The sequence below is a fragment of the Scylla paramamosain genome, chromosome 9, assembly GCF_035594125.1.
Source record: "Scylla paramamosain isolate STU-SP2022 chromosome 9, ASM3559412v1, whole genome shotgun sequence".
NCBI lineage: Eukaryota > Metazoa > Arthropoda > Malacostraca > Decapoda > Portunidae > Scylla > Scylla paramamosain.
The window spans coordinates 12740988-12767500 of NC_087159.1; the positions used below are offsets into that span (position 1 = coordinate 12740988).

At 39.0% G+C, this 26513-nt stretch overlaps 1 protein-coding gene and 1 long non-coding RNA gene across 3 annotated transcripts in view; one reads left to right on the top strand and one right to left on the bottom strand.

Moving 5' to 3' along the window:
- Nucleotides 1-1245: 1245 nt before the first annotated feature.
- Nucleotides 1246-23052, top strand: LOC135103641 (uncharacterized). The gene is made up of 4 exons (XR_010270142.1): nt 1246-1336; nt 1638-1696; nt 20161-20268; nt 22916-23052. It is a non-coding gene; the product is annotated as an uncharacterized LOC135103641 (long non-coding RNA).
- The window catches only part of LOC135103639 (E3 SUMO-protein ligase EGR2-like), a 67444-nt gene continuing 60918 nt past the window's right edge, over nt 19988-26513 (bottom strand). For both annotated transcript variants that reach the window (XM_064010188.1, XM_064010189.1), the window contains one exon: nt 19988-26513. This exon is cut by the window's right edge and continues 122 nt beyond it. In XM_064010188.1, coding sequence (XP_063866258.1) covers nt 26159-26513 — 355 coding nt within the window. In that variant the 3' untranslated portion in view covers nt 19988-26158.

Consider the following 26513-nt stretch of genomic DNA (forward strand, 5'->3'; position numbering starts at 1 on the left):
CTCGCTATTTGAGGCCCATGGTCTCTTATAGTATATCTTCACGTACAAACAAATGGTTCTGGCCTCACCAATGTTCCACCCGCTGGGCAGTGGGACGCACATAGGCACACATGCACTCAGTTGTGGGATGGTCTCGCAGACGGATCATTGTGCTGTGTGAGGTTTCCCGGCCGACTCATTCCCCGCCTGCTGTGCAGTGGAGTGCACAAACACGTTTAACATACACACATGCACTCCACTATTCGGCCTGGCGGACGGATCACTATTCGAGGCTTCCTGGCTGACTCATGTCTTGCTCACCGGGCAGCAGAGCATACACCCGTACACACGCACTCTTCCACCGGGCAGCCCGGCAGATGCCCTGCTTCGTCCATGATCCTCGAGGTCATTAATTGTAGACGCTGTCATGTGACTATGAGGGTCAGTGTTTGAGGGTCTAGGGTTTATGGAGAAATCAGGATTGAGTCCGTAACAGTTCTCTCTTTGAAGTCTGGGTACAATTTGCCCCCTTTTGAGGCCGCTGGACCAGATATGCAACGACAGGCGACCCATTCTTCTACAGTCATCAAAATCCTATGTCTTATCTATCCTTCATGCAGCATCATCAGCTTTAGCACATAAACATGAGCCTCACTACCTCTCTACAGCTTAGTCCTCCTCTCACACAACTTCACTACTCCATTAAATTAATTTATCTTATTGTTACACATCCTTCACATGAGTCTCTTGCCACTAGCCTCACAAGACATCGTGAGGTGACTCTCAGATAATATCGGCTCTCTACTCAGGTGTTTCTTGAAGATTTTAACTAGTTATCACTCATACTGCCAAAATCTAACTCAATGAATTAAGGTTTTTGAGTTTCAAAACAATAATACAGGTTTTCTCTATAAATACAGCAAGTTAAGATTTCATATACCGTATTTGATGGCTCATAAGACACACCTTTTCTCCCCCCCCCCCAAAAAAAAAAAAAAAAAAAAGCCTCAGGAAATGAATCTGCGTCCTGAGACCAAGGTTCAGCACTGAGGCAGTGGTTGGTGGTAAGTCTATGGCAACAGTGGCTCAAATCAAACCCGACATCTTCGCACATGTAAACAGTGATTGGTACTACACCACAAAACTTTTTTTTTTCTAGGTAACAATATTATAATAGGTCATACCAGTGATTCACATAGACTAGAGTGACACTAGTCAGGAACCTGCCTAAGTGACCATGCGCCACGCATAGCATGTACCAAAATAAACACGCGGTCGGTTACGCGCCGAACCCGGTGACAGGGACAAGCTTCACTGCGTTTTTTACACTGTGTGTGTGATGCTGTTACTGCTGGAGGTAAGACGCACTTTCATACAATTAAAGTCGAACCTATCTTTTAACATACTTATGAACAAACTTTTATTACCCCTGTAGTCTCTCGCACAGTCACTGCTGACGCCATAATTAAGCCAGATTCATATTTACATCTCACGACAGGATTGGTACGTAGGTTATTAGCAAATATTAAAGTTTTTAAATGCAAAATATTGGGATCTAATAATGATCTAAATGCATGTGAGAGTCTTCAAATGTCAGGTGAAATCCTTCACTTCATATTCAGAGCTTAAATCCGCTCATTTTTTTTTTTTTTTTTCAGTGTCTGCCAAAACTGGGTGCGTCTTATGAGCCCATGCGTCTTATGAGCCATCAAATATGGTAAGTCTACACTTAATCTATATTATCTTGAGAGGGGGAATTTTTATTAGGCTTGAATTAAAAATTAGCCTTGTATAACCTATGCTTCTTTATACAAGAAATATTGGAGTCAGCGGGAGAAAAGGTATTAATCTGTGGCAAGTTGCTATATTAATTCAGATATATAGATAATTTCTCGTGTTCTGGATTACAATACAATTTAATATATTTTCTTAAGTTCCTACTGATCTAAAAAAAAAAAAAAAATGGTTTATTTGGTTCGCAAAATATTTAAATTAAGACGTAATCATGCCTTTAAGATAATCTCTTGCAAAATTTTTATTTTATTTTATTTTTTTTAGAGATCACTACATAATGGTGTTGTCTTATATATATATATATATATATATATATATATATATATATATATATATATATATATATATATATATATATATATATATATATATATATATGTATATATATATTTTTTTTTTATCTAATTTTGTATCTTTACTTTTCTGTATAATGACAAAACATAAGGCATACATTCTTCAGTCTACACAAGTTGAAGATAAATTTTTTTTTGCTTTTATCAATTTGTTACATTCTTAGAGCGACAAACCTAGTACATATATAATTTTCTGTATATACACAGTACTTGTGACACGCAGGACATGTGGTAAAGCACATTGAAGATGTACATTTAGGCTGGAATTTATATGTAGGTTGGTATCAACACCCACCCAAGTGTAGGTGTCGCATTAAAATAGCATCTAAAATCTAAATTATTGCCATTCAGGAGAAAGCGACACATGAATTAAGTGTTGGTCCTGGGGCAGCAAGTCTATTCACCGAGTGATACTTGAGGCAGTAGTGGTGGAGACTATTTGCATTAGGGTGATCACACAGTTTGCAGGTGGAGAAGTGGGGCATGTCCCCTGGTCCGGAGGCCTGCCATAGTAGTCTGTAACCCAGATCACAATACTGTGACTGCTTAGAAGCTGAGCAGTCACAATATTGTTTCTGTGGTGGAGAGAGACCAAGGTGGTCATAATGCTGTATGGATATACTGTGAGCGCGCTCAGCATTCATGTGGTAGAGTAGGGAGGCGAGCGGCAGTGTATGAGCCGCTTGTAGGAGGGGAGGGAAGGTGTGGCACTCTGACAGCGGCTGGTCATTGGCACTTTTGGCTAGGAGGTCCACACTGTCACTGGCAGCGATCCCAACAAGGGAGGGAATCCACAGAAAGTGGGAGTGTTCTTGGGCAGTAACTAAGTGATGCAGGATTTGGTGGATGAGTGAGGTACTTGTGTTTCTTATTTATCTGGTCCCACTTCCGCCAAAGCGCTCTGCAGGACCCACATATTTTAATTCATTAAATTTTCAATATTGATCACAACTTATATACCATGTTAATTGTCAATATTTCCATGTCATAGCAGTCAGAACAGAAATGTTTTTAGTTCTTTCTTAAATTTGGAGAGATCCTTTGTCTTTCAAATGTCAGGAGGGAGCTTATTGTACGGTCTTGGGGCTGCAGTACTGAAAGCACGCAATCCACCCTTTGAAGAGTACCGTGGTTCATGAAATGTGATTCCAGAAGTGGCTCGGCGAGTGTTAATGCCTTCACCTGGCTGTATTTCTTGTAATAATTCTCTCAAATGCGGTGGATGACCAGTAATCAAAGCTTGGTGTGTCAAAACACGCAACTTAAATACTATCCTTGCTTTTATTGGCAACTAGTGGAGCTCTATCAGAACAGGAGTAATTCTCTCGCGTGGTGGAATTCCTTTGATTAATCTTGCTGCACTATTTAAGACCATCTGTAATTTCCTTAATTGGAGCTTTGGCAGGTTATAGTAAATTGAGTTGCAATAATCCACTCTTTATATAATATTGTTAATCACCAATTTTTAATGGAATCTTCATCCAGGTATTTCTTGATAAAGACAATATTTCTAAGGTGATATCCAGCTATCATTATGACATTATTTACCTGACATTTTAGTGTCAAATTGGAATCCAACAACACTCCCAAGTCACGAACACTTTCAACAATATAAATTTCATTACCATTTATAATCATGTTACCGTCACCAAAATAACATAGAGTGCCCTCCTTCCCCACAAGCATGAATTCAGTCCTATCATCGTTTAATTTCAATTGCTTATAATGCATCCAATCTTTGACTGAATTAAGAACACTATTGATCTTAGCACTTGTATTTTCAATATCAGTAATTGAAAAGTAGAACTGGGTGTCATCAGCAAATAACTTGAATCCTACACCATGTTGTAGTATCCTGGATAAACTAGTCGTGTATATACAAAATAAAATAGGTCCCAGCACACTTTCTTGTGGAACTCCTCTTGTCAGAGCTTCATATGAAGAAAAACAATTTCCAATTTGCACACAATAACTTCTGGTTTGTAAATAACTCTCAAGATACTTTAACGCATTGTCTACCACTCCACTGTTCCTTAAATCTTTTATAAGCAATTCATGAACAACCGTATCAAATGCTGAACTAAGATCCAGAAGAACCAATATAGCACATTTACCCCATCCAACATTTCTAGTAAATCATTAATAATAGAACAAATAGTAGTTTCAGTAGGAAATATTGGCCTATATGCAGACTGACTATCAGGCAAGACATGGACCTTCTCCAAGTGTTCCATCAGTTGCTCAATAATTGCATACTCTAATAACTTAGACAAAAAAGGCAAATTTAATACTGGTCTATAAGAGCTTACATTTTTATAATCAAGTTTTCCCTTTAAGACTGGTTTTATAACAGCTTACTTTTCAGAATCTGGAAATTTACATGAAGAAATACTAGTATTCTTAGCACCATATCCATGAAACTAGGAAAATTATCTGCATCCATGATATCTAATACAGTAAAATCCCTCTTATCTGGCATCAATGGGACCGCCGACATGCTGGATACTTGAATATTGCCGGATACTTGAATAGAAGTGAAATTATGTCCACAATCACCACCATACACTCACGCATCTTACCATAACAAAGATCAGCTCATCTTAATCAGCAGCTGATCTGATCAGCTGCTTAAGTGTAAGCACAACACGCTTCCTCTTTTCTACAACTTTAGGCATGATGAAGGCGTCAGACGATAAACAGTGCACACGCGGGACTGAGTCACTGAGTAAACACAGTGCAGTGGGCCGCAGGTGGCGCGAAGCAGTGCACTCTGGTGGCGAGGGGACAAAGTATGCCTCGCGCGGGAATTTTAATCAATTTTATGAGTACACATTGATTTTTTATTGATTTTAAGGCTCGGGGGAAAATGTGCCGGATACTTGAAGCTGCCGGATACTCGAATGCCGGATGAGAGGAATTTTACTGTACAAGCAATGGGTCACTGGCACAATAAGTTTTCTTAGCTTTCTTGAAAAGTTGAACAAGATCATCCTTCCTAATGATTTTAAAACACTGTAATCTACAATCCACCTCAACATCAGCAACAGACATAAAGGGTGTGTACACAAATTCCGATACAATATTCATAATCTTGCTCTTGAAAAAAAATTAAAAAGTTATCCGCTAAATCTTTATCACAGAAACCATCAGGAAGCTTTCTTCTCAAAGTAGTACCAGTAAGACTATTGGAAAGTTGATATAATTTGTTCATATCTGATCCTGCCTCAAGAATTTTAGTATGATAATAATTTCTTTTACTCCTACTTATCAAGTCATTATAGCAATTTCTCACATTTTTATAATCCTCCCAGGCTACAGCAGATCCCTCATTTTTCCATTTATGTTCCTTGCATCGTTTCTCTCTTTTCAGTGTCAGAATTTCACCACTAAACCAGGGGGATCTATCCTTGACAGTAATCACCTTCTCAAGGATCGGACACACATTGTTATATTGTGTCTTGATCACCTGATTATAAATGTCAGTAAGACAATTCACACAATTTGATTTAAATAACAAATCATTGTGAACACATTCTCCAGTCATGTCTTCATAAAAAGTCTGACTAATCTCACTGATAAATGTAGCAGCAGAGAAACCTACCTTATTCCTGAAATAAATTTTCTTAGTTACCTTACATGTTGGCAAAAATAATTTAAACGTTATGAGTCTGTGAAATGGGGAAATAGTAAATTCATGTTCAACATCCACCCTACCTATAAGATTGTTTACATCATCACTAATGACTAAGTCTAACATATGGCCAGTTGATGAAGTTATTGAACTCACCTTATTTGATAACTGATAAGATACAAAAAGCTCTCAGAAAGAAACTGTGTTATGGTTTTCATGATCATCCATCCATATATTGAAGTTACCAACAATAAAAACTTAAAAAAAAAATATATCAATTGAGTTCAACAATGTACTAAATTCATCAAAGAAGAGATTAACGCTCGACCAAGGTGGCCTATAAATAAGGTTTGCTAACCACTGGTTTTGATGCTTAAAATTAACTTCAATATATTAAAAACTTGATACTTTCACTTGTGTCAACACCCTCAGGTGAGAAAAATATTTGACAAGAAAATGCCTACACCACCCCTTCGTCTGCCCTTTCTGGGGCTATGAAAGAAAATGTGAGTAGCAGGTGTCATCTCAGTAATTCTACTTGTGTCATGCTTTAACCAAGTCTCAGAAATAGCTAAAATATCAAGTGATTGCTCATTCAACATTTCCCTAATTTGAATAGTCTTGTTACCCAGAGATTGAATATTAACAAAAGCACAATTTAAATATTCAATAGTGGACCTAGAATCCATGATCCATTATAGAAGCCAGTTTACGTAACTCAGCAGTGAAAACCTTGCCTCCTCGCTTCTATGTCTGACACAATTGATACATTTCTGCATATTTGAGGAACAGTCACTAGTTCTATGACTACCACAATATATACCACATACAACATCATCTTTAAAATTACAGTTTTTAAGGTGTGGCCATGCCTTTGACAATGATAACATGTCAACATGTGATATCTATCCCGAATCTGATATCCACCCGAGCGCAATAAAATTCTATCACCATGTTCATGAATTGCCCTTCAAACCTCAGGATCACATTTGATTATGTAATGAGCTGTATGATCCGCAGCTGTTTTCTTGAACAACAGTGTAATTTTCTGAGATACATCAGAAATTGATTGCAGGTAGACATTCTTTTCAATAACAGCATCAATAACATCCTCCTCCTCATCGTGTACATTACATATCATGATCTTTGGCTGCATTTTCTTTATTTTCTTGGTCAAAGCACCACCCTCATTATCTTGAATCAAAGTCGCTGCTCTGCCTCTACACTCCTCATCCGGAAAATTAACTACCATGCTGCCAGTCTGGGAGAATCTAGTGTCAACTATACACTTTAAACACTTTAAACACTTTATTATAGCCTAGGTTTATACATTTCATTATTGGATAGGTATACATTATTGGCCAGCCTATGTATAAGCTTGATGCTTTTCAGGCAAATGAAAAATTTAAAAGTACATTACTTAAAGTAAACACAATAGACAACTTAAAATCAAAAAATCTATCATGAAGATAAATAAAAACATAATATGATAAGGTTTATACAGAATAAATATATCTATATTGTTATAAAGTTGAGTATGAAGATGGATGGGATGACACATAGGGTTAGGTGATATAAATTGATACATATATGAGACTGAAATCATATAGATGTGTTTAAAAATAAAGTACAGGAAAGATGATAAAGTTTTGTAAGATCAGGGGAGAAGTAATATAAGGTATGAGTGTAGGAAGTGACTGATTAGTATGCATCCAGAAAATGACTCTTTAGTTTGCTTTTGAATTTGTGAATAGAGTGGACATTTTTGTATTGCGAGGGTAGAGAATTCCATATTGAGGGGCCTAGGTAGGAAGTCGAGCGGCAGAAGATACTAAGGTGATGGGTAGGTAGACAAAGGCGTTGTCTTTGTCGTGTTGTGTATTCATGTGGTGGAAGAGAGACATTAATTTGTTTTTTGTACATAGATGTTGCAATGGAAAGTTTTGTTATGTCTTCGAGTTTTAGAATGTTCATGCCTTTAAAGAGTGGAGCTGTGTGTTCAAGATATGAACTTTTTGTGATAATCCGTATTATTTTTTTATGAATGAGGTTTATGCAATTTAGGTGTGTAGCTTGAGTGTTAGCCCATATTGGATTACAATATTGTAGGTGTGGGTATATGTGGGCATAGTACATTGTTCTAAGGATCTCGGTAGGCATAAAATCCCTTATTTTATAGAGCATGGCAGTACAACGTGACAGTTTCTGGGAAATGTTAGTTGTGTGAAATTTAAATGTAAGGTTTTCATCATAGGTTACTCCTAAGAATTTAAGTTTACTAGTTCTAGCTATTTGACTGTTTCTTATTATTAATTCTGGCAAGTTATTATCATTCTTGTTGGAAAATAGCATGAAGTAGGTTTTATCGCTGTTTATGGTAAGTCGGTTACTCAAACACCAGTCATTTAATTTGTTAAGGTCTGCATTAGCAGAGTGGAATAAGGTATCATTAGTATGGCCAGTGAAATAGAGGGTCATGTCATCAGCAAAAAGAATGGTATCTGCATGGTCAAATGTTTGAACAACATCGTTGATATATATAAGGAACAGCATGGGTCCCAGGACACTTCCTTGTGGGACGCCTGTAGTGATTTTTCTGACAGATGATTTGTAGCCTTCAAGAAGTGTACATTGGGATCTATCAGTTAGGTAAGTTTTAAACCAGGAGTGGATAGGGCCTCGAATGCCATAATGGTGAAGTTTTTTGAGAAGAATGTTGTGGTTAACTGTATCAAAAGCTTTGGAGAAGTCTACAAAGATAGATAATACAGATAATTTATTATCAAGAGATGAGTAAATGTGAGAGGAGAATTTATTGAGGGCATGGTAAGTATTTAAGCCTGGTCTGAACCCGTACTGAGAGTCGCTTAGTATTTTGTATTTTTGCAGGTATGACAATAATCCATTTTTCATTAGGCTTTCAAATATTTTAGAGAATGCAGATAGCGTAGAGATAGGGCGGTAATTATTTGGGTCATTTGTGGGACCAGATTTATGGATAGGAGTAATGTTGGCATTTTTTAGGGTAGCGGGAAATATACCGGAGTTGAGTGATTGGTTGAAAAGTAATGAAATGGGGTAGGCAATCAGTGTACAATTTCGTTTTAATAAAGAAATAGGAATTTCTACAACATTTGACATCTTATTTTTTAGTTTCTTTATAATATTTATAATGTCCTGTGGAGAAACTGGTGGGATAGACATAGAATTTGGGTAGTTACCTCGCAGAAGGTCAGATGCACTTCTATTTGCTGGTGGGAGATTATTATTAAGTTTAGCTGCCACTTCACTGAAGTGTTCATTAAGGACCTCGGCTATTTGTTGTGGATTATTATGTGTTGTGTTGTTGAGACGTATATTCGATATGTTAGTTTTTGGTAAATGCTTGCCAGATAGCTCATTAATAGTCTGCCAAAGTTTCTTTGTGTTATGCCTAAAACTGTTAAAAATGTTCATGTAGTAATTTGTTTTGGCTGTCCTTATTATCCGAGTCACTCGATTACGGTATTGTGTATATGTATTATGGTCAGTGGTCCCTAGTTTGTACATTTTGAATAGATTACTTTTATGTTTAATGGAGGCTAGTATATTTGGCGTTAACCAAGGATTACTGAGTCTTTTGGATGACACAAATTTAGTAACTTTTGGAAAATGTATATCATACAAATTTTGAAGCGTTCTATTAAAGGTTTCAAAGTTTTCATCTATATTATTAGAAGTGAGAATGTCATTCCAGCTTATTGAAGCTAGATCAGATGTGAACAAGTTATGATTGTGTGCATTAGAAATTCTAAAAGTTATTTTATGTTTAGTAGACAAGTTGGACATTAAGGATATGTTCAAAAAGATTGGGAGGTGGTCGGATATTGGATGGTGAATAATGCCCGAGATTGATAATGGTGTGTAATTCGTCCATATATGATCAAGAAGTGAGGGTTGGCCTAGCGTAGGATTATCAGGAAATCTGGTGGGACGAGATATATGTGGGAAATAGTTAAGAGCTTGCAATATAGGAATATTCTCTAGCACTTCAGCCACTTCTTTTTCCCACTAATCTTAATAGTTGGTTCCTGGGATTTGATAACAAGCATATTCTTCCTTATCTTGTCAGCATATGTTCCTTTATTATCATTGGAACATGTGAGAGTAGAAATTGTCCCATTTAGTACATCAGTTTTCCTTGACAAGTTTTTTAATTCATCCTCAACTTGGCTAGTAGCATAGCCATTATCAGCTATAGTATTTTCAAGCTCAGCAATTCTAGCATTCTGCTTTATTGTTAGGTCTTCAAGTTATGCAGCAAGTTTTTGAGCAGGCTCCAAATCACGTGAAATTCCAAGATTTCTCTTTTTTTTTTTTTTTTTTTTTATGTAGGAAGGACTGGCCAAGGGCAACAAAAATCTAATAAAAAAAATGCCCACTGAAATGCCAGTCCCATAAAAGGGTCAAAGCAGTGGTCAAAAATTGATGGATAAGTGTCTTGAAACCTCCCTCTTGAAGGAATTCAAGTCATAGGAAGGTGGAAATACAGAAGCAGGCAGGGAGTTCCAGAGTTTACCAGAGAAAGGGATGAATGATTGAGAATACTGGTTAACTCTTGCATTAGAGAGGTGGACAGAATAGGGGTGAGAGAAAGAAGAAAGTCTTGTGCAGTGAGGCCACGGAAGGAGGGGAGGCATGCAGTTAGCAAGATCAGAAGAGCAGTTAGCATGAAAATAGCGGTAGAAGACAGCTAGATATGCAACATTGCGGCGGTGAGAGAGAGGCTGAAGACAGTCAGAGGAGAGGAGTTGATGAGACGAAAAGCTTTTGATACCACCCTGTCTAGAAGAGCAGTATGAGTGGAACCCCCCCAGACATGTGAAGCATACTCCATACATGGACGGATAAGGCCCTTGTACAGAGTTAGCAGCTGGGGGGGTGAGAAAAACTGGCGGAGACGTCTCAGAACACCAAACTTCATAGAAGCTGTTTTAGCTAGAGATGAGATGTGAAGTTTCCAGTTCAAATTATAAGTAAAGGACAGACTGAGGATGTTCAGTGTAGAAGAGGGGGACAGTTGAGTGTCATTGAAGAAGAGGGGATAGTTGTCTGGAAGGTTGTGTCGAGTTGATAGATGGAGGAATTGAGTTTTTGAGGCATTGAACCAAGTTTGCTCTGCCCCAATCAGAAATTTTAGAAAGATCAGAAGTCAGGCGTTCTGTGGCTTCCCTGCATGATATGTTTACCTCCTGAAGGGTTGGACGTCTATGAAAAGACGTGGAAAAGTGCAGGGTGGTATCACCAGCGTAGGAGTGGATAGGACAAGAAGTTTGGTTTAGAAGATCATTAATGAATAATAAGAAGAGAGTGGGTGACAGGACAGAACCCTGAGGAACACCACTGTTAATAGATTTAGGAGAAGAACAGTGACCGTCTACCACAGCAGCAATAGAACGGTCAGAAAGGAAACTTGAGATGAAGTTACAGAGAGAAGGATAGAAACTGTAGGAGGGTAGTTTGGAAATCAAAGCTTTGTGCCAGACTCTATCAAAAGCTTTTGATATGTCCAAGACAACAGCAAAAGTTTCACCAAAATCTCTAAAAGAGGATGACCAAGACTCCGTAAGGAAAGCCAGAAGATCACCAGTAGAGCAGCCTTGACGGAACCCATACTGGCGATCAGATAGAAGGTTGTGAAGTGATAGATGTTTAAGAATCTTCCTGTTGAGGATAGATTGAAAAACTTTAGATAGGCAGGAAATTAAAGCAATAGGACGGTAGTTTGAGGGATTAGAGCGGTCACCCTTTTTAGGAACAGGTTGAATGTAGGCAAACTTCCAGCAAGAAGGAAAGGTAGATGTTGACAGACAGAGCTGAAAGAGTTTGACTAGCCAAGGTGCAAGCACGGAGGCACAGTTTCGGAGAACAATAGGAGGGACCCCATCAGGTCCATAAGCCTTCCGAGGGTTTAGGCCAGCGAGGGCATGGAAAACATTATTGCGAAAAATGGAAAACATCATTGCGAAGAATGATTACAATCACCACAGTACCAATGTAATTGCTCATTATCAGTTATACCCATTAGGGCCTTGTATGTACTCTTCTCCATTTTTTTCCACAACGAATATGGTGCCACCTTTTACAGTGGTCACACAACATTGCTTGGTCATTATCACATACCTGTTTATCACACCTAGGACAAATCTGATCACCAACACCAGTACTGGTGTTGCCTTGGGCACCACTAGCTGGGCCACTATCACTCCCACCTGTGTTTACATTTATAGTAACACCGTTGTTCCTCGTTTGATCATGATTTCCTTGTACATTTTTACCAGCCTGTCCATGTCCAGCTATGGCACAGGTCATCTTCCTCTTCCTCAAGACGTATCTATTGGGTACAGCTCTGCTCTGTCAAACACAGATGTGATTGCCATGCTTAGTCCTGGGTGTATTCAACACTGGGGTCAGACGTAGGCGATGCCAAGGATGAGAGACTGTCTCTCATAAGAACATAAGAACATAAGAAATAAGGGAAGCTGCAAGAAGCGACCAGGCTTACATGTGGCAGTCCCTGTATGAAACACACCTACCTATCTCCATCTGTTATCCCCATCCATAAACTTGTCTAATCTTCTCTTAAAGCTCTCTAGTGTCCTAGCACTAACTATATGATTACTGAGTCCGTTCCACTCATCTACCACTCTATTTGAGAACCAATTTCTCCTATCTCCTTCCTAAACCTAAATTTTTCAAGCTTGAACCCGTTATTTCTTGTTCTACCCTGGTTGCTGATCCTGAGAATTTTGCTTACATCTCCCTTGTTATATATCCTTGGGCGCTACAGGTGTGTGGGTTGTGCAGATGAGATGGCCTGAAGGGCAGACTCTGAGAGTTGCATATCACCATGCCACTCATTTGTCATTGAGAGAGGAGATTGACAGCCAGCAGAAGTGTTTACAGCTCACAGTACTTAGAGCTGGACAAATTAGGTAACCTGCAACCAACCCAACCTCCCTCTGGAGGGTCTGTGTCTGGCGAGTAGATGGTGCAGCCTGTGCTGCCATCTAACTGCACAGATCCTTCCACATATGGGTGACTTGCAATGGGAATGTATTCCAGTGTGGTAATGTATTCCAGGGCTAGTTGTTTATGGAGGAGTGGTGGATCTGTCTTGGAGATGGGTGTAAAGGTGACGTGAAGCAGGGGAACCCATGGAGGCGGCCCATGATCAACTTCGGCCACAGGGACGTCCAGGTGAAGGCACTGCAGAATGGAGCAGACTGAGTTGACAAGGGTTTGGATGCTGGAACAAAGGGAAAGGTGGGATCAAGTGAAGCTCTCAGGATATAAGTATAACATGGAGCAAGATGGGGAAAGTGGAGGCATTTAATGCTAAAGGAGACGTTGGCATGTATTCTTTCGACAGTGGAAGGTAGATGGCTCAGTTAACATGTTGACTATGCTGGTGAAGGTTGGACACCCAAGAATGTACTGCATCACTTTGTTTCACAGTTTTTCTAAAGGTTCTAGTGAGGTCTTGGAGAGCTGACTTAAGGCCAGGGAGAGATAGTCCATGACTAACAGTATGAAGCAATGTAGATGGTTCTTGCCAAGGGGACAATGATTCCGGCTGCATTATTAATGAGCTACTTGATGGGGACAAAGTGCTGGTCTAGTTGGTGGAGGAGACCTTGAATGATGGGATGGATGTGCTGCTAAGCAGGTAAAGCTGGGGTGATGTATACCAGCACTCCCAGGTACAGATACTGTGTGTAGGGCAGGATAATACTGTGTCCTGCAGTAAACACAGGGAGAGTTCTGGGGCCCCGAGGAGAGTATACTTGACTCTTGTCTGGAGAGAGGATAAGGCCACAAGCAGAGGACAACTGATAGGAAGAGTGAAGGAAGTGCTGAAGTTTGGCAGCAGAGGTGAAATACACACAGATATCAACATAACAGGTGACAGTTGCATTGAGAATATTGGGAAGAAGGGTCAGCAAGCGGTGCATCATGACATTAAAAAGGAAAGGACTTAAGACACCATCCTGTGGGGTACCAAGCTCAAATTTCTTGGATGTACTACATGCCCCTTGGAACAGCACATGTGAGATCCTGTTATGAAGATAGCCATGGATCCTCTGTAGGAGATTGCCTTGGACACCAAATTCAACCGGCTGGTCGAGAATAATCTCCCTGTTGGCAATGTCGAAAGCACTCGAGATCAAGAAATGCCACCACACTGCCTGGGGGAGAGGCGGCCATAAAGGTCCATTGGGCAGTGATATGTACTCCTCTGTGGCAGAAAACCATACAGCTGTGGGGATAACTTGTCTTGCAGGCAGAACAGAAGGCAGGTAAGGAGTATACTCTCAATCACTTTGCAGAAGCAGGAGGTGAGTGAAATTGGCCTGAACTTGTCCGTGACAGGTTTGTGGATGGGCACAATGGTGCTGGAGGTTGAGGCATGTGGCACATATCCCCTGGGGAAGCAAAGATTGTAGAGCTGAAACAAGGGATTACCAGGAACTTTGAGGAGGTGGAGGACTTGTTACGTAATGCCACCATTCCCGGGAGTTGTTGCCTTAAACCTGGTGAGAGCATGGTGCAGTTTGTCCTCTGTGTCATCGTCTTCATCTACTTGAAATAAAGAAGCCATAAGACACAGAGTGTGAACATGCCTCTGGGTGGAGAGTGCCTCTTGAATGTGGGCAGGAAGATTGTGTTCCTGTGCTTGCTCAGACCAGGTGTTTATTAAGTCCTGTGTATACTGGTCTGGGCTATGGTGGAGAGAGCTCAGGGGCTTCTTCTTGATGACTATGTTTATCATGTACCACATGGAGCCAGCACTTGTCTGATTGTTGATGCTGGTTATGTATTTCCTCCAAGACTTCATGTGGGCACACTGTTGAAGAGTGTCGAGGCCATCTCTGGACTCCTGGTACTGTAGGAGATGAGTGGCTGTTGGTTACCTCTGAAAAACAAGGCCGTCTTCCACAGCCTTCCTTTCTGCTTGGAGAACACAGTGGTCTAGCATCTAGGCTTGAGCATCACGGTGTCTCCTAATGTGTTGTCATGTTATATAATGAATGTAGAAGTCATGTGTTGATCCAGCCAGGCAGGAATACAGGTTTTCAGATGACTGGAAATCATATGTTGGTAGAAAACTGTAAATGTAGATGTAGTTGGAGCAATACTTTTAAGGAATATTGATGTGGAGGCAGGTCTGAAAAAAGTGTGTGAATAGAAAAACACTTGACATGAGATGCCACCAGGCTGAAGGTGATGATGTAGTTGAGCATGCCTCCATGGTTGTGTGTGGTGCCCCCATTAGGCCAGTGGGTCAGGCAGTGGTGGCAGATGTACCCAAGCAGGGGCAATACACTATGATTTGGGTTGGGGGAGACATCTCCTAAGGTGGAGCACCTGACATTGAAGTCTCTCATGTATGAGAGGCAGCTGCAGGGAGAACAGGGAGATTGATCCTTCCCAGAGTAGAGTAGACATTGCAGAGTCACAGCTTCCCATTACTCATGGTGATCTCAAAAAGATGGAACGTCATGTCAGGAACTGATGAGGAATGGAGGGGTAAATGTAGCTTACAAGGCCATTCCCGATGTGATGTACATAAGAGATGAAGCCTGGGAGGGGTGGAGCATCTTCAGGGACATGGCAGCCTATAAAAGCTTCTTGAATGAATATGATGCGTGGGTGGTAGCAACCTATGTAAGTTTTGAGGGAAACAAGCTTTGGGTAGGTCTTGATTTCACAAGCATTCCAGGATATAACATGAAGCTGCATGCTGCTTGTGAAGTCTGCCTTTGGTGAGATTGCAGTGTGGGCAAGTGCAGGAGGCGTGAGTACCAGCACATCACCCACATTTATCAGAAGAAACGGAACAATACTGGGAGATATGGCCAACACCTTAATATTTGTAACACCAAGGATGTTCATCTCTCATCCTTCTAAACTTGCAGGATGGAAGGCAAGGAAGGAAGCTGAAGGTGAACTCTGACAATGGTGGCTGTGGGAGGTTCCAGGTGATAACATGCCAATTGATGGGCATGCTGTATTGGTGAAAGAGATGCACCACATATATGCCAGGCAGCTCCTTGGCTAGAGACGGGTCCACACTGACAGGGAAGTGGGTGACTAGGTAAGTTGGGAACTTCCTAACCTCTTGATTAAATCTTGAACATCAAGCTTCAAGGACAAAAACTCCCCTTTTGTAGCAGTTTCAATAATGTCGCCATGTCTTTGTGAGATATAAACAAAGTGTGAGGTGATTGCTGACATTTTCATCTCTGCCAGCTCTCAATCAAGGTGGAATGTCCAGGTGATGTCAGAGAAACAGTGAAGCTTTGAATCCACAGCCGGGTTGTCATGAAAGATGAGCTTCACATGGTCAGTCCTTGGACCAAATGCAGAGGAAACAAATGCAGCCTGAGATGAATTGTGAGGATCATAGTTGGGAGGGGAAGAAGCAGGAGCCATTAGATGAGGAGTCTTGGTGCATCTGGAGGACTTAGGAATGGGAGAAGATGGTTCGCTCACATCTGAATCCTGGTCCATAGGTTACTTGGTGGAGATGGAGGGCTAGGTGGCAGGGTTGAGGACATCAACTTGGGATTGTCAGGGGGTGGAGCCAGAACACTGCATATGGAGTGCCATTGGGGGCCAGTGTCTGTCAGTGGCATTCTCATCATCACTGAAAGTGAGATCAGCCTCAATGTTGGTGATGGAGGCAGGGCCTGGGTATTCCCTATTGCTGCAGCAGTATGATATAGGTCAAAATGTCAAGGATCAACACCAGTGGGGGTAAAGTGATGTGGGCATGACATTGCCACATGTCACATTCCTCATACTGCACATGCACAGATGGGGGAAACCATGACAGGAGGATATAAATTCCTTATGCCTAAATAGAGGCTAATTCCAAAAACCGTCAAAACCCTTTATGCCACAAAACTGTTGACTGGTGTTTACTGTGTCTCCACCAATGCTGGAACACAGCAGTTTGCTCAAACCCCAAAAACTTCTCTAAAACAGGAGAGGTCACATGTGGCTAACTCCTGATTGGCTGCTACCTCCATTGGCTTGCCTCTCCCTCCCACTCCCTCTCTACAACAATCCAAATTGGGATGGCTCTTGTGTTTTGGTGAAGTGGTGTCTTGACTACAAAATTTCAGAATTAGATGTTTCTGTTGCAGATTAAGTATTTTTAAGCTTAAGTGTGTTCCAGGTGTTGTATTTGGGTTTTATGTTCTACCCTCTGATTCTTCATATTTTGATTATGCTTTGCTAAGTAATCTGCCTGCAGTGTTGTCACTTGTAGGTGGCCTGGGAAAGAGATCAGGGTTTGTTTGGAAGTCTTGGCCAGGAAAGAAAAAGTGAGGCCTGAGTGTTCCGGAGTTTGAGGCCGGTATCATAATGCGCAAGCCTAGCAGATGGTTATCGTTTGAGATTCTTATTGGCACTACTTAATAACACAGGATCCATGCTGTTGTCTCCTTCTACTTCCTACACCTAGCTGATATCCTTTTCTGCCTGGTTCTGGCGAGCTTATCTTAAAGGACTCTTGCTTTGGTGAATTATAATGTCCCTCAAAATTATGTTACATCCAGTGCGTGCATTTCAAACTTTACAGATGTGAGTGCGGTGCAGGTGAGAGATTATCAGGCTATGGTAGTCTCTATTCTTTCAAGTATGAAAAAAACATGATACAGTAACATATAAAAAGTAATAAAACTTTCATCACTCCAGTGATGATAGTCGAGTCGTGATGGGTGACATGCAAGTTATGCACCATTATGAAAATCCTAAAAGAAGGCATAAAATTGTCAGATTATGGAGAGGGAGGAACCAGCCCCAAATCATCCAGTATGAATTTTTTTTTAGCAAAGCTTCGAGTTAGTTCAGCTGTAGATACAAATTTTTCTTTTGATTACTTAAGGTTTTGGAGCCTTTATTGGAATACCTTGATAGATTACCTCATGTGTATTTCTCCCTTTATTGTTTATGGTATAAGTGACAGTAATGAGAAAACATAATTTGAAAAGTTTTTGGATAACTGCAAGAATGTGAGTTTTCTTGTATTCGGTTGATAATTACTAATTACAAAAAAGGTATGAATGAAAGTTACTCATTTATGTTAAACACTGCCATATTTTCTGATACTGTCACTCATTATATATGAGTAGAAGGCAGCCTAGGATAGCTGTGCCAATTAAGCAGAGCTATTTCATCAAAAGGGTTGGCTGATTCCAACCATCAAAAAGGATTTCAAGACTTTAAGAGACTGTATGTAAATGGTTCATGTGTAATAACACTTGCTTCTCACATGGTAGAAGATAAAGTGATATCTTTTAGGAAGGGCAATAAGTTTTTTAATTTTCGTTGTTTATTGAGATAAATGGACTACAAACGTGATATGATAGGCTGAACCTAACCAACAGAGTAAGGATGTGAACCAAGCCTTGGGAACCAGAACAATAACAGCAACTGCGGGTGAGTATGGGCATGTGGATTGATAGCAGCCCGACCCCAGCACTGAACCAGCAGTCACCTGCCACCACCTGCTGCACCACACCTGCAAATGAGAATGGTGCTTCAGAGGCTTTCTGCTGCATAGTGGAAGATGCTGGCGTAGATACTTTGGACTACTTCAGATTTCCTCCACTGAGCAACAATTCAGATGAGGAGAGCTACTGCCACAGGCAGCACTGAGTGGGTCAGGGGGTGGCAGGGGAACAGTCGGGCCACCAGGCTACTGTACTGTGGAAGTCAACGGAAGTGGTATTGAACTGTATGGCCAAAGGGCCTGGATGGGGGATGCGCTGAACTCTGTACAAGAAATGTGCTTTCTAGCAGGTACACTACAAATATAAAAGTGAAATAAAACAACTATGGATAAACTGTTGCAAGCAGCGGCCTATAACATGTAAATGGTGGCATCCACCCCCAGGCCCAGCATTTCATGATTATGATAAATCAAAAGTAAGGTAGTCTAGTCATAATTATTGCACTGATCTCATACTAAAAATGAGAGACTTACGAGAGGAAATGTTGAGTGACAGTGGTCTCGCCTGGGCCTGGCGCTTCACCTCCTCTAGTGGCCAGGTGAGGGACACAGTGGCACAGGGGGCAAAGGACCACAACAGAAATGCTCATCTTGTACAGTAATAAATATTTAAAAAAGTTTTTTTTGTATTAAAATTAATAAAAAAAATATTTTGTGACTAGCATCTGCACAAGTATCCATCAGCCCGTGTACCACTGACACCAGATGAGCCCCTCACTCTGGATGAGGGCATCACCACACCCCTCCCTCCTCTCCTGCCCGGGCCAGCCACCTTGGGAGCACATCCTTCAGTGGGGTAGTTATTGCCAAAAGGACGGTTCTATTTCTCCATAGTTAAGTATACTTTGGGAGTGGGGGGTAACGAGGTGCCCTCTGGCTGAGTGCATTACTTGACAGCAAATGGCAACTGCTGAGCCATGGGCCCCAGGTCTCTTTGGCACAAGATACAGTTAGGGCACGAGCGAGACCTTGTCAGGACGCACGAGGTTCTCATTCAGTAGGATCATAAAATCAGAATTGTTTATGTGGACATGATCCTCAGTTCTGATGGTGTGACCTAATTTTTGTCTGTGATATGACATTTACAAAATTTTTCACTGATTGTATCACAAGAATTCCATTACAATACATTTATCACAATAAGCAGATTTATCCTTAATCATATGGAATCACCTGTGTTGTAATATCATATGTTGAAATATACTAATCCATAATATACATATCTGGAAAAAGGCACCAGTCAGGTTGAGAGACACAATGTCCACAAATACTGCCAAGACAACCTCGTACGGACAGATTAGTTGGCTGGGGTCAAGTTACCACAGAGTATATACCAGCAACTTTATACTAATTTGAGTCCTGGTACTGAAAGGTTATAGTTAACAATTTAAAAAGATCTACTGTACATAGAATGATATGTGCCTATCATTCTAGTATCATCACCACTGCCTGTCACAATGCAATATAAATTTCTTATTTCTTACAATGTGTGTGTGCTCTTCAAGGACACACCCCTTCCAAACATTCTTATATCATGCAGGTACCAAAGCCAGCCTCACTGGCCTCCAATCAGGTAACAAAAGGAACACACATGCACAATACTTGGTATTTTCCAGGTACAAACACTGCAGGAATAATTAAGGGCCTTTGGTGAAAAAGGGACATTCAAAAGGTCCATACTTTTAATCACTCAACTGACTAAAACTAGATCTTCGTAAAAACACATCACAAGTGAATAAAACTAATTCTCCATTTGCCACTGGCTTTCATCATACCAGCAGAGCCTTGAACACTCTTCAAGAACATCCCTATAAACTTTGAAGTTTTGATTTTGTCTGCAGGTGATGCCAGTAGTGGGTTCTGCGTTTAGAGACCGCCGTCTTAATGACCACTGACTGGTAAACACTACTACAGATGGGATGCCCTCCACCATTCACATTCTATCACAGGCAAGTCAAGCACTCTGGGGTCCCCTGTAATCTACCCTGTACAGTATTGCATATATATATATATATATATATATATATATATATATATATATATATATATATATATATATATATATATATATATATATATATATATATATTGAAAGTTTTCCAACAGTAACAGTGAAATTTGGAATATATTGTTTGAAAAATGAAAGAGTTTAGGATAGGTTTCCTTGTGTCATCTATAAATTTATCTGCCATAAAAATGTTATAACTTGTAATGAATAATATATATATATATATATATATATATATATATATATATATATATATATATATATATATATATATATATATATATATATATAACATGGGTCAGCATGTTATGTATAAAAAAAGTTAACTATTTCTGTCCTAAGTAATATATTAACAATACAACTAAAAGGAAGCAAAGAAAGCTGACCTTAGGAAATAATAATGATAATAATAATAATAATAATAATAATAATAATAATAATAATAATAATAATAATAATAATAATAATAATGATAATAATGATAATGATAATAATAACAGTAGTAGTAGTAATTAGTGGCAGCAACAGTAATAGTGATGCATTAATTTTTTTGCACTCAAGCCAAAGGTCAAACAAATGTTCATGAAAGTTGTCAAGACCTGTGTCTAAGAAATTACTAAAGCATATCAGAACTTCCTACAATGAAGAAAATACAAATTATAATATTAAGAAAAAAAAAAAAATCAAAAGAACTGCAACTGTATGAAATTATATATATATATATATATATATATATATATATATATATATATATATATATATATATATATATATATATATATATATATATATATATATATATATATATATTTATATACTGCAGTGTTTAATTAGTTGGAAAATTTTCATTAACAGCCAGTGCTAACAGAGGGACCCCTGGCCACATAATGTTTTCAAATGGAAGATTTGTCATTTTACATGGTAATACCATATACAATATAAATTATCCCCAATTACAATTTTTTGGAATGAATCTGTATTATAAATAAATGATCCAAATTGTAATGACTAGAAAAAATACTAATATGTGAATTGTTTAATCATCACAGGCCAATCCACTAACTCCCATTATTTGCACTCCCATAAAAATAGTTGCTTGCAGATATGGTAGCAGACTGCTGCATCTGTTCTACGCTGTGACAATCCACTGCCACATTACCCAGCAAAAACGTATACAATACCACAAGCAACTTGGGATTTTTTGAAGCTGATCTTTTAAGAAATGGCCTCTTGACTTTGTTCTTATTCCATTATATATTCACAACTGATACACCATCTCCTTTGTAATCATGACAATAATTACTTCATTGGCATTCTGCACATTCACATGATAGGAGAAGTACAGTAAAGTTCCTGATTTCCCAAACCACCAGCTCTGCCTGGCAATGTGGTGACAAGCGGCCCGCCCGTGGGTCATCCTACCTGTCTATTGTCTACAAGGAAAACGGATCATAGAGTAACAACTACAAATGATGGCAGTTTAAAAAGGAGGGATCATATCTGATATGTTGTGGAAACACTATTAAAATGAGCCCTGGCTGCCCACATAGGAATACCTGACAGTTTTGTCTGTTTGGAAAGTATTGTTATGTACAGATTCTCTGTTATTTAAGCATTACATTTTTCCCACAGCCATATAGATTAGATTTTCACACCACTGTGAGGTCAAATTAAAAAAAAGTCAATGATAAAATGCATGATATATCTCTGTTTTGTAATCACTGGTGATGAACTTAGTTTTTAAGGGAACATATTTAAAGTTTCTTAACCTAAAAGGAAGCACAAAGGTTTCACAAATGCACTAGTGCATGAAAATCTATTTGTTATTATGCATTTGGGAAAATGTTTAATTTTTATTTCAAGCTTTGTCTGCATAAAGCATCAACCAGGGCATAGTCTTATGTGGGCAGCTGTGAAGTAACCGGCAGTGCTGCCTGGTTAGGATACCAACTCGTTGAAAGCAGAACTGAACACATTGTAGCTGTCTCAGCGCCACAGCTAAGAGCACAGCTGCCAGCTACACGATAAGCTCACCATTCGTTGTTCATCTCCTATACAAAAACTAGTTTTAGTCAAGAACTAAGGGAGACCAATTACCACAGTTGCAATTTGAGAAAGTGGTGTATTAGAGTTTATAAAATCAGATGCTGTCAAAGCAGTGGCAAACTATGAGACATGTCATTGATCATGTATCAAGACTAACACATTTCTTGTATATATGGGCTCTGCACATATATACAATATATAACTGTCTTGTTTTAACTAACTCTGGTGAACATAACCCTGTATAAAGAGGTCAAAGCTCCCTAAAAATAGGCATGCATGCCTAACCTTTGGCTAACAACCTTCAGTCTTAACACTGCTTTGTGCATTATCTAATCTTGCCATCTAAGTCATACTTATTGTGCAGCTGGAAGCTACGGTTGTGAGCAAGGTTTGCCCTTATGCCAATGGCATATCACATCTTAGTACAGCCACCTACTTGTCATAACAATAATTTACACAGATAATGGTACAAATAACATAGGTTTTACATCAAGGTCAACATTAACAGCATATAAGCTAACAATGTCTTGATATTTATACAGGTAAAACTACCCCTGACCCTGTAGCCAGAAGGCGGATATTGGGACCCCCAAGGCAGAGTCTGGTTCACTGCTGCACCATTCCACAGGTGACCCTTGCACCTGAGCAGGACAATACCTCAACACAAACATGTGCTCACACTATAAGCAATGCAAATATCAACATTATGTAAAACCACAAATGTTAGAAAGGTGAAACTTTACACAGCTTGTGCCATCAGCCTTGAATGTACACAGGACTTCTATTTAACTTTAATAATAATGACAATGGTGATTACCATTAGCTTATGAAACTCATAAAACACCTGTATATAAAATGGAATACAATATTTTACAGTGAAAATGGTATAAGAATTATATGATTGCACACATGCAACTATTAAATTGAGCTATTATAGTATGTATTTTCCAAACAACATTGTCATTGTTATCGAAGCCTCATGAGGAGGCCCTATGGTCCCTGCCAAGGGGGTTCCAATCGTATACATGGTGAGTGAAGCAGTTCTATCTCCTCCGAGCATTCTGCCCACCAGACAAACTTTGTCACATCGTTTGACCTTTGACCTAGCTAACCATCTCCAGCGCTTGCATACACTAAATCACAGCCCAGACCAATATCAACATTAACAGGAGTCTGCCTGCCAACAGTGCCATTATTGTCACTGGATCAATTTGTAGTAGGACATGGCCAATTAACACACACGATGAGAATGAATTTATGTTAACATGACCAAAATGCTTTTAAAATATTCTATAACATGATACACAAAAGAAAAAAAATCAAAACAAGTAAACTACAGAGGACCCCAAAGAGTTGTTCAGGACACATTTCTGATGAAATGCAAATGACAATAAGAACAGAGCTAGGAAAAGTGGAAATAAAGTATCAAAGGAGATGACAGAATGATATGAATGAATATATGATGGAATAAAAAGACAGTAACAATCATCATATTCAAGATCCACAGCCTTGGAAAGGAATGTGATCAAAGGTATATCCTGTAACTTGAATCACCAGCAACTTGGAACAGTTGGCAGACATAGCTCAAGGGGTGAGGCTCATCACATTCTGGATCCATGCGCCATTTTCTGTATTGCCAATAAATTGTAACGCAAATGTGGATTATGAACTTGGGTTGTCAAAATATGAAGATATTTCTTTTCTGGAAATGGTGAAATATCCCATCACTGAATTAACCAAAGTTCATTACTGCTCATTTGACATTACATGATTAGAGTACTTCAAGCAATGTTGGTTAACACACCATAGGTTTTAGGTACTTAAGTGGAACTTCTCTACTGTTTATCAATATTAATCAGTCCTACTGTGTGCTGCATTATATAAACACTGGTTTGTGAAAAAAGAAAAAAAAATATATATATACGTTCCTACGAAACAGTAAAAGAAATTTTTATTCTAGTCAAAGATTCATTACAAGTAATGGCTAGCTTAAGTCTCATATGTATACATTTAGAGATATTTTCATCAAATGAAGGGCAACCACAAATAACCATAGAAAATGATACAGGAGTGTATGATATGCTTCAGGTATGAATTTGGATATGATATGTGATATGTAACTTGTATCCAGACATGATATGTAATTGATCTGCAATGTTTCATAGTAAATTACAGTTTTTCACTGTACGTGATGCAAGTTGTATTGAATATAAAAAGAAATTAGACTTTGAAAAAACACCAACTCTGTCTTCACATCAAAAAGACAAACTACAAGCTCCCCTTTGTCATGCACCAGTTGGAGGGTAAATAAATAAATAAATAAATAAATAAATAAATAAATAAATAAATAAATAAATAAATAAAATAATAAGTAAAAAAATAATAAATAAAAATAAAATAAAATTAACAAAACCTAAGCCTCACCCCTCACTGGGATTTGTAGCAGAGCAGGGAATGAAAGAATAGCAGATGATCCTATCCTACTGAAAAAAAAAAGGAAAAAAAAATGTAAATACCTTTGGTGAAGTTAAACTCCATAACTTGGCAAAAAAAAAGGTTAAAGATATGTTATACTAGTCCTTTTCAAGAACCAACAAAAGGTGGCACTGGGTTCAAGTCTTTTCTACTCCCTACTATGATGAGATCTCACTGATAAACCAAACTCCCTTTGTAAATAACAGTGTGTGTGTGTGTGTGTGTGTGTGTGTGTGTGTGTGTGTGTGTGTGTGTGTGTGTGTGTGTGTGTGTGTGTGTGTGTGTGTGTAAGGGCTTTCATCTAAACTATGTTAAAAATAAATTTCATTGATAGTTAATAACTGCAAAGCTGTGATGAAAAAAATTGTCTGGTGAGTACCTGTGCCATCTCTGGTATGCAACTCATTATTAATATTAAAATGTTATACTTTATAAAAGAAGGATTTGGTCACTTCGTCATGTTGCAGTATAATCTACAGCTTAATATGGTGGACTGTATTGAATAACAAGCCAATATGCCAGTGAGTAACACATCATACCATGTGAAAGCAAAACCAATATGTAAAAAAAAAAAAAGAAAAAAAAAAAAACTTATTTCTAGTTACAAGGTGTCTGGATTAGAGGAAGAATATATCAGTATGTTATCTAAACTAGGGGAGTTTGGTCTTCTCAAACCATAAATAATGGGTAAAAGTAAGTGGAAACAAAGTCTGTGAGAAGTACTTGCTGATCTAATGAGCATATTTTAATATATAAATTAATGCTGGGAAAAAAAATATCCTTCCATGAAAATGAGATATAAAGAATGTAAATATAAGAAATGAAATAAACAAGAAGCAAAACAACTCAAAGGGCTGAGTTTAACCTCTAAAAGTCTCCATACTTCCCAGAGTTCCAGTGTAATTACATATTGCACGCACGAGCCAGGTTGAGTACCTAGTTTAAGTAGAAAAAAATCCTCCTACAAACAGATCACAGACCATCATGCGTGTTTTATCACACACTGGTACTACTCACTTGGTATGTTACATAACAATGGCTAGGGGGATATATGAAGTCCGTTAGGCAAACATTCCAGCTATAGTATTATTGCAGTAAATTGAAATTGAACATTAGGGTTGAAATGGTAAGCTGTGTGTCAAGTTGAGCCATGGCTGTTGTATGATTCCTGCCATCGATATGCTTTTGAAGGAATTAACACTGAAGCCAGAAAATTTCTGATGGTATGGAAATGCATATTGGCAACAAAAACAATTAGTATAATCAACAGTTACTTAATTAAAGCCTCTATCATCACAGCACATTAGCCATCATTTTTTTATATTGCTACCTATATGATATGATTCCTTCAGAGACATGGCACTGCAGCTCTGGTCATCCGGGGGGGTGGGGTGGCTCCTTGACACAGTCCCAGGAGGGGACTGTGGGGACGGGGTCTTGTGCTCACGTACCCCCACAGATGAAGGGTTGGGTGTTGGTGGAGTACGACCTGGTCCCCCACTGCCACTGTCTTGTTGTATTCGAGCATCATAATCCATTTCAGCAATCTCTGAGCTACACTCATTTTCAGAGTCATTATCAGGAGGATTGTTGTCTGTAGACTGATCTAAATCAGTGTTGGGGTCATTATGGTGGGCACCCAATCCTGGCTGGTCACCAAATGGT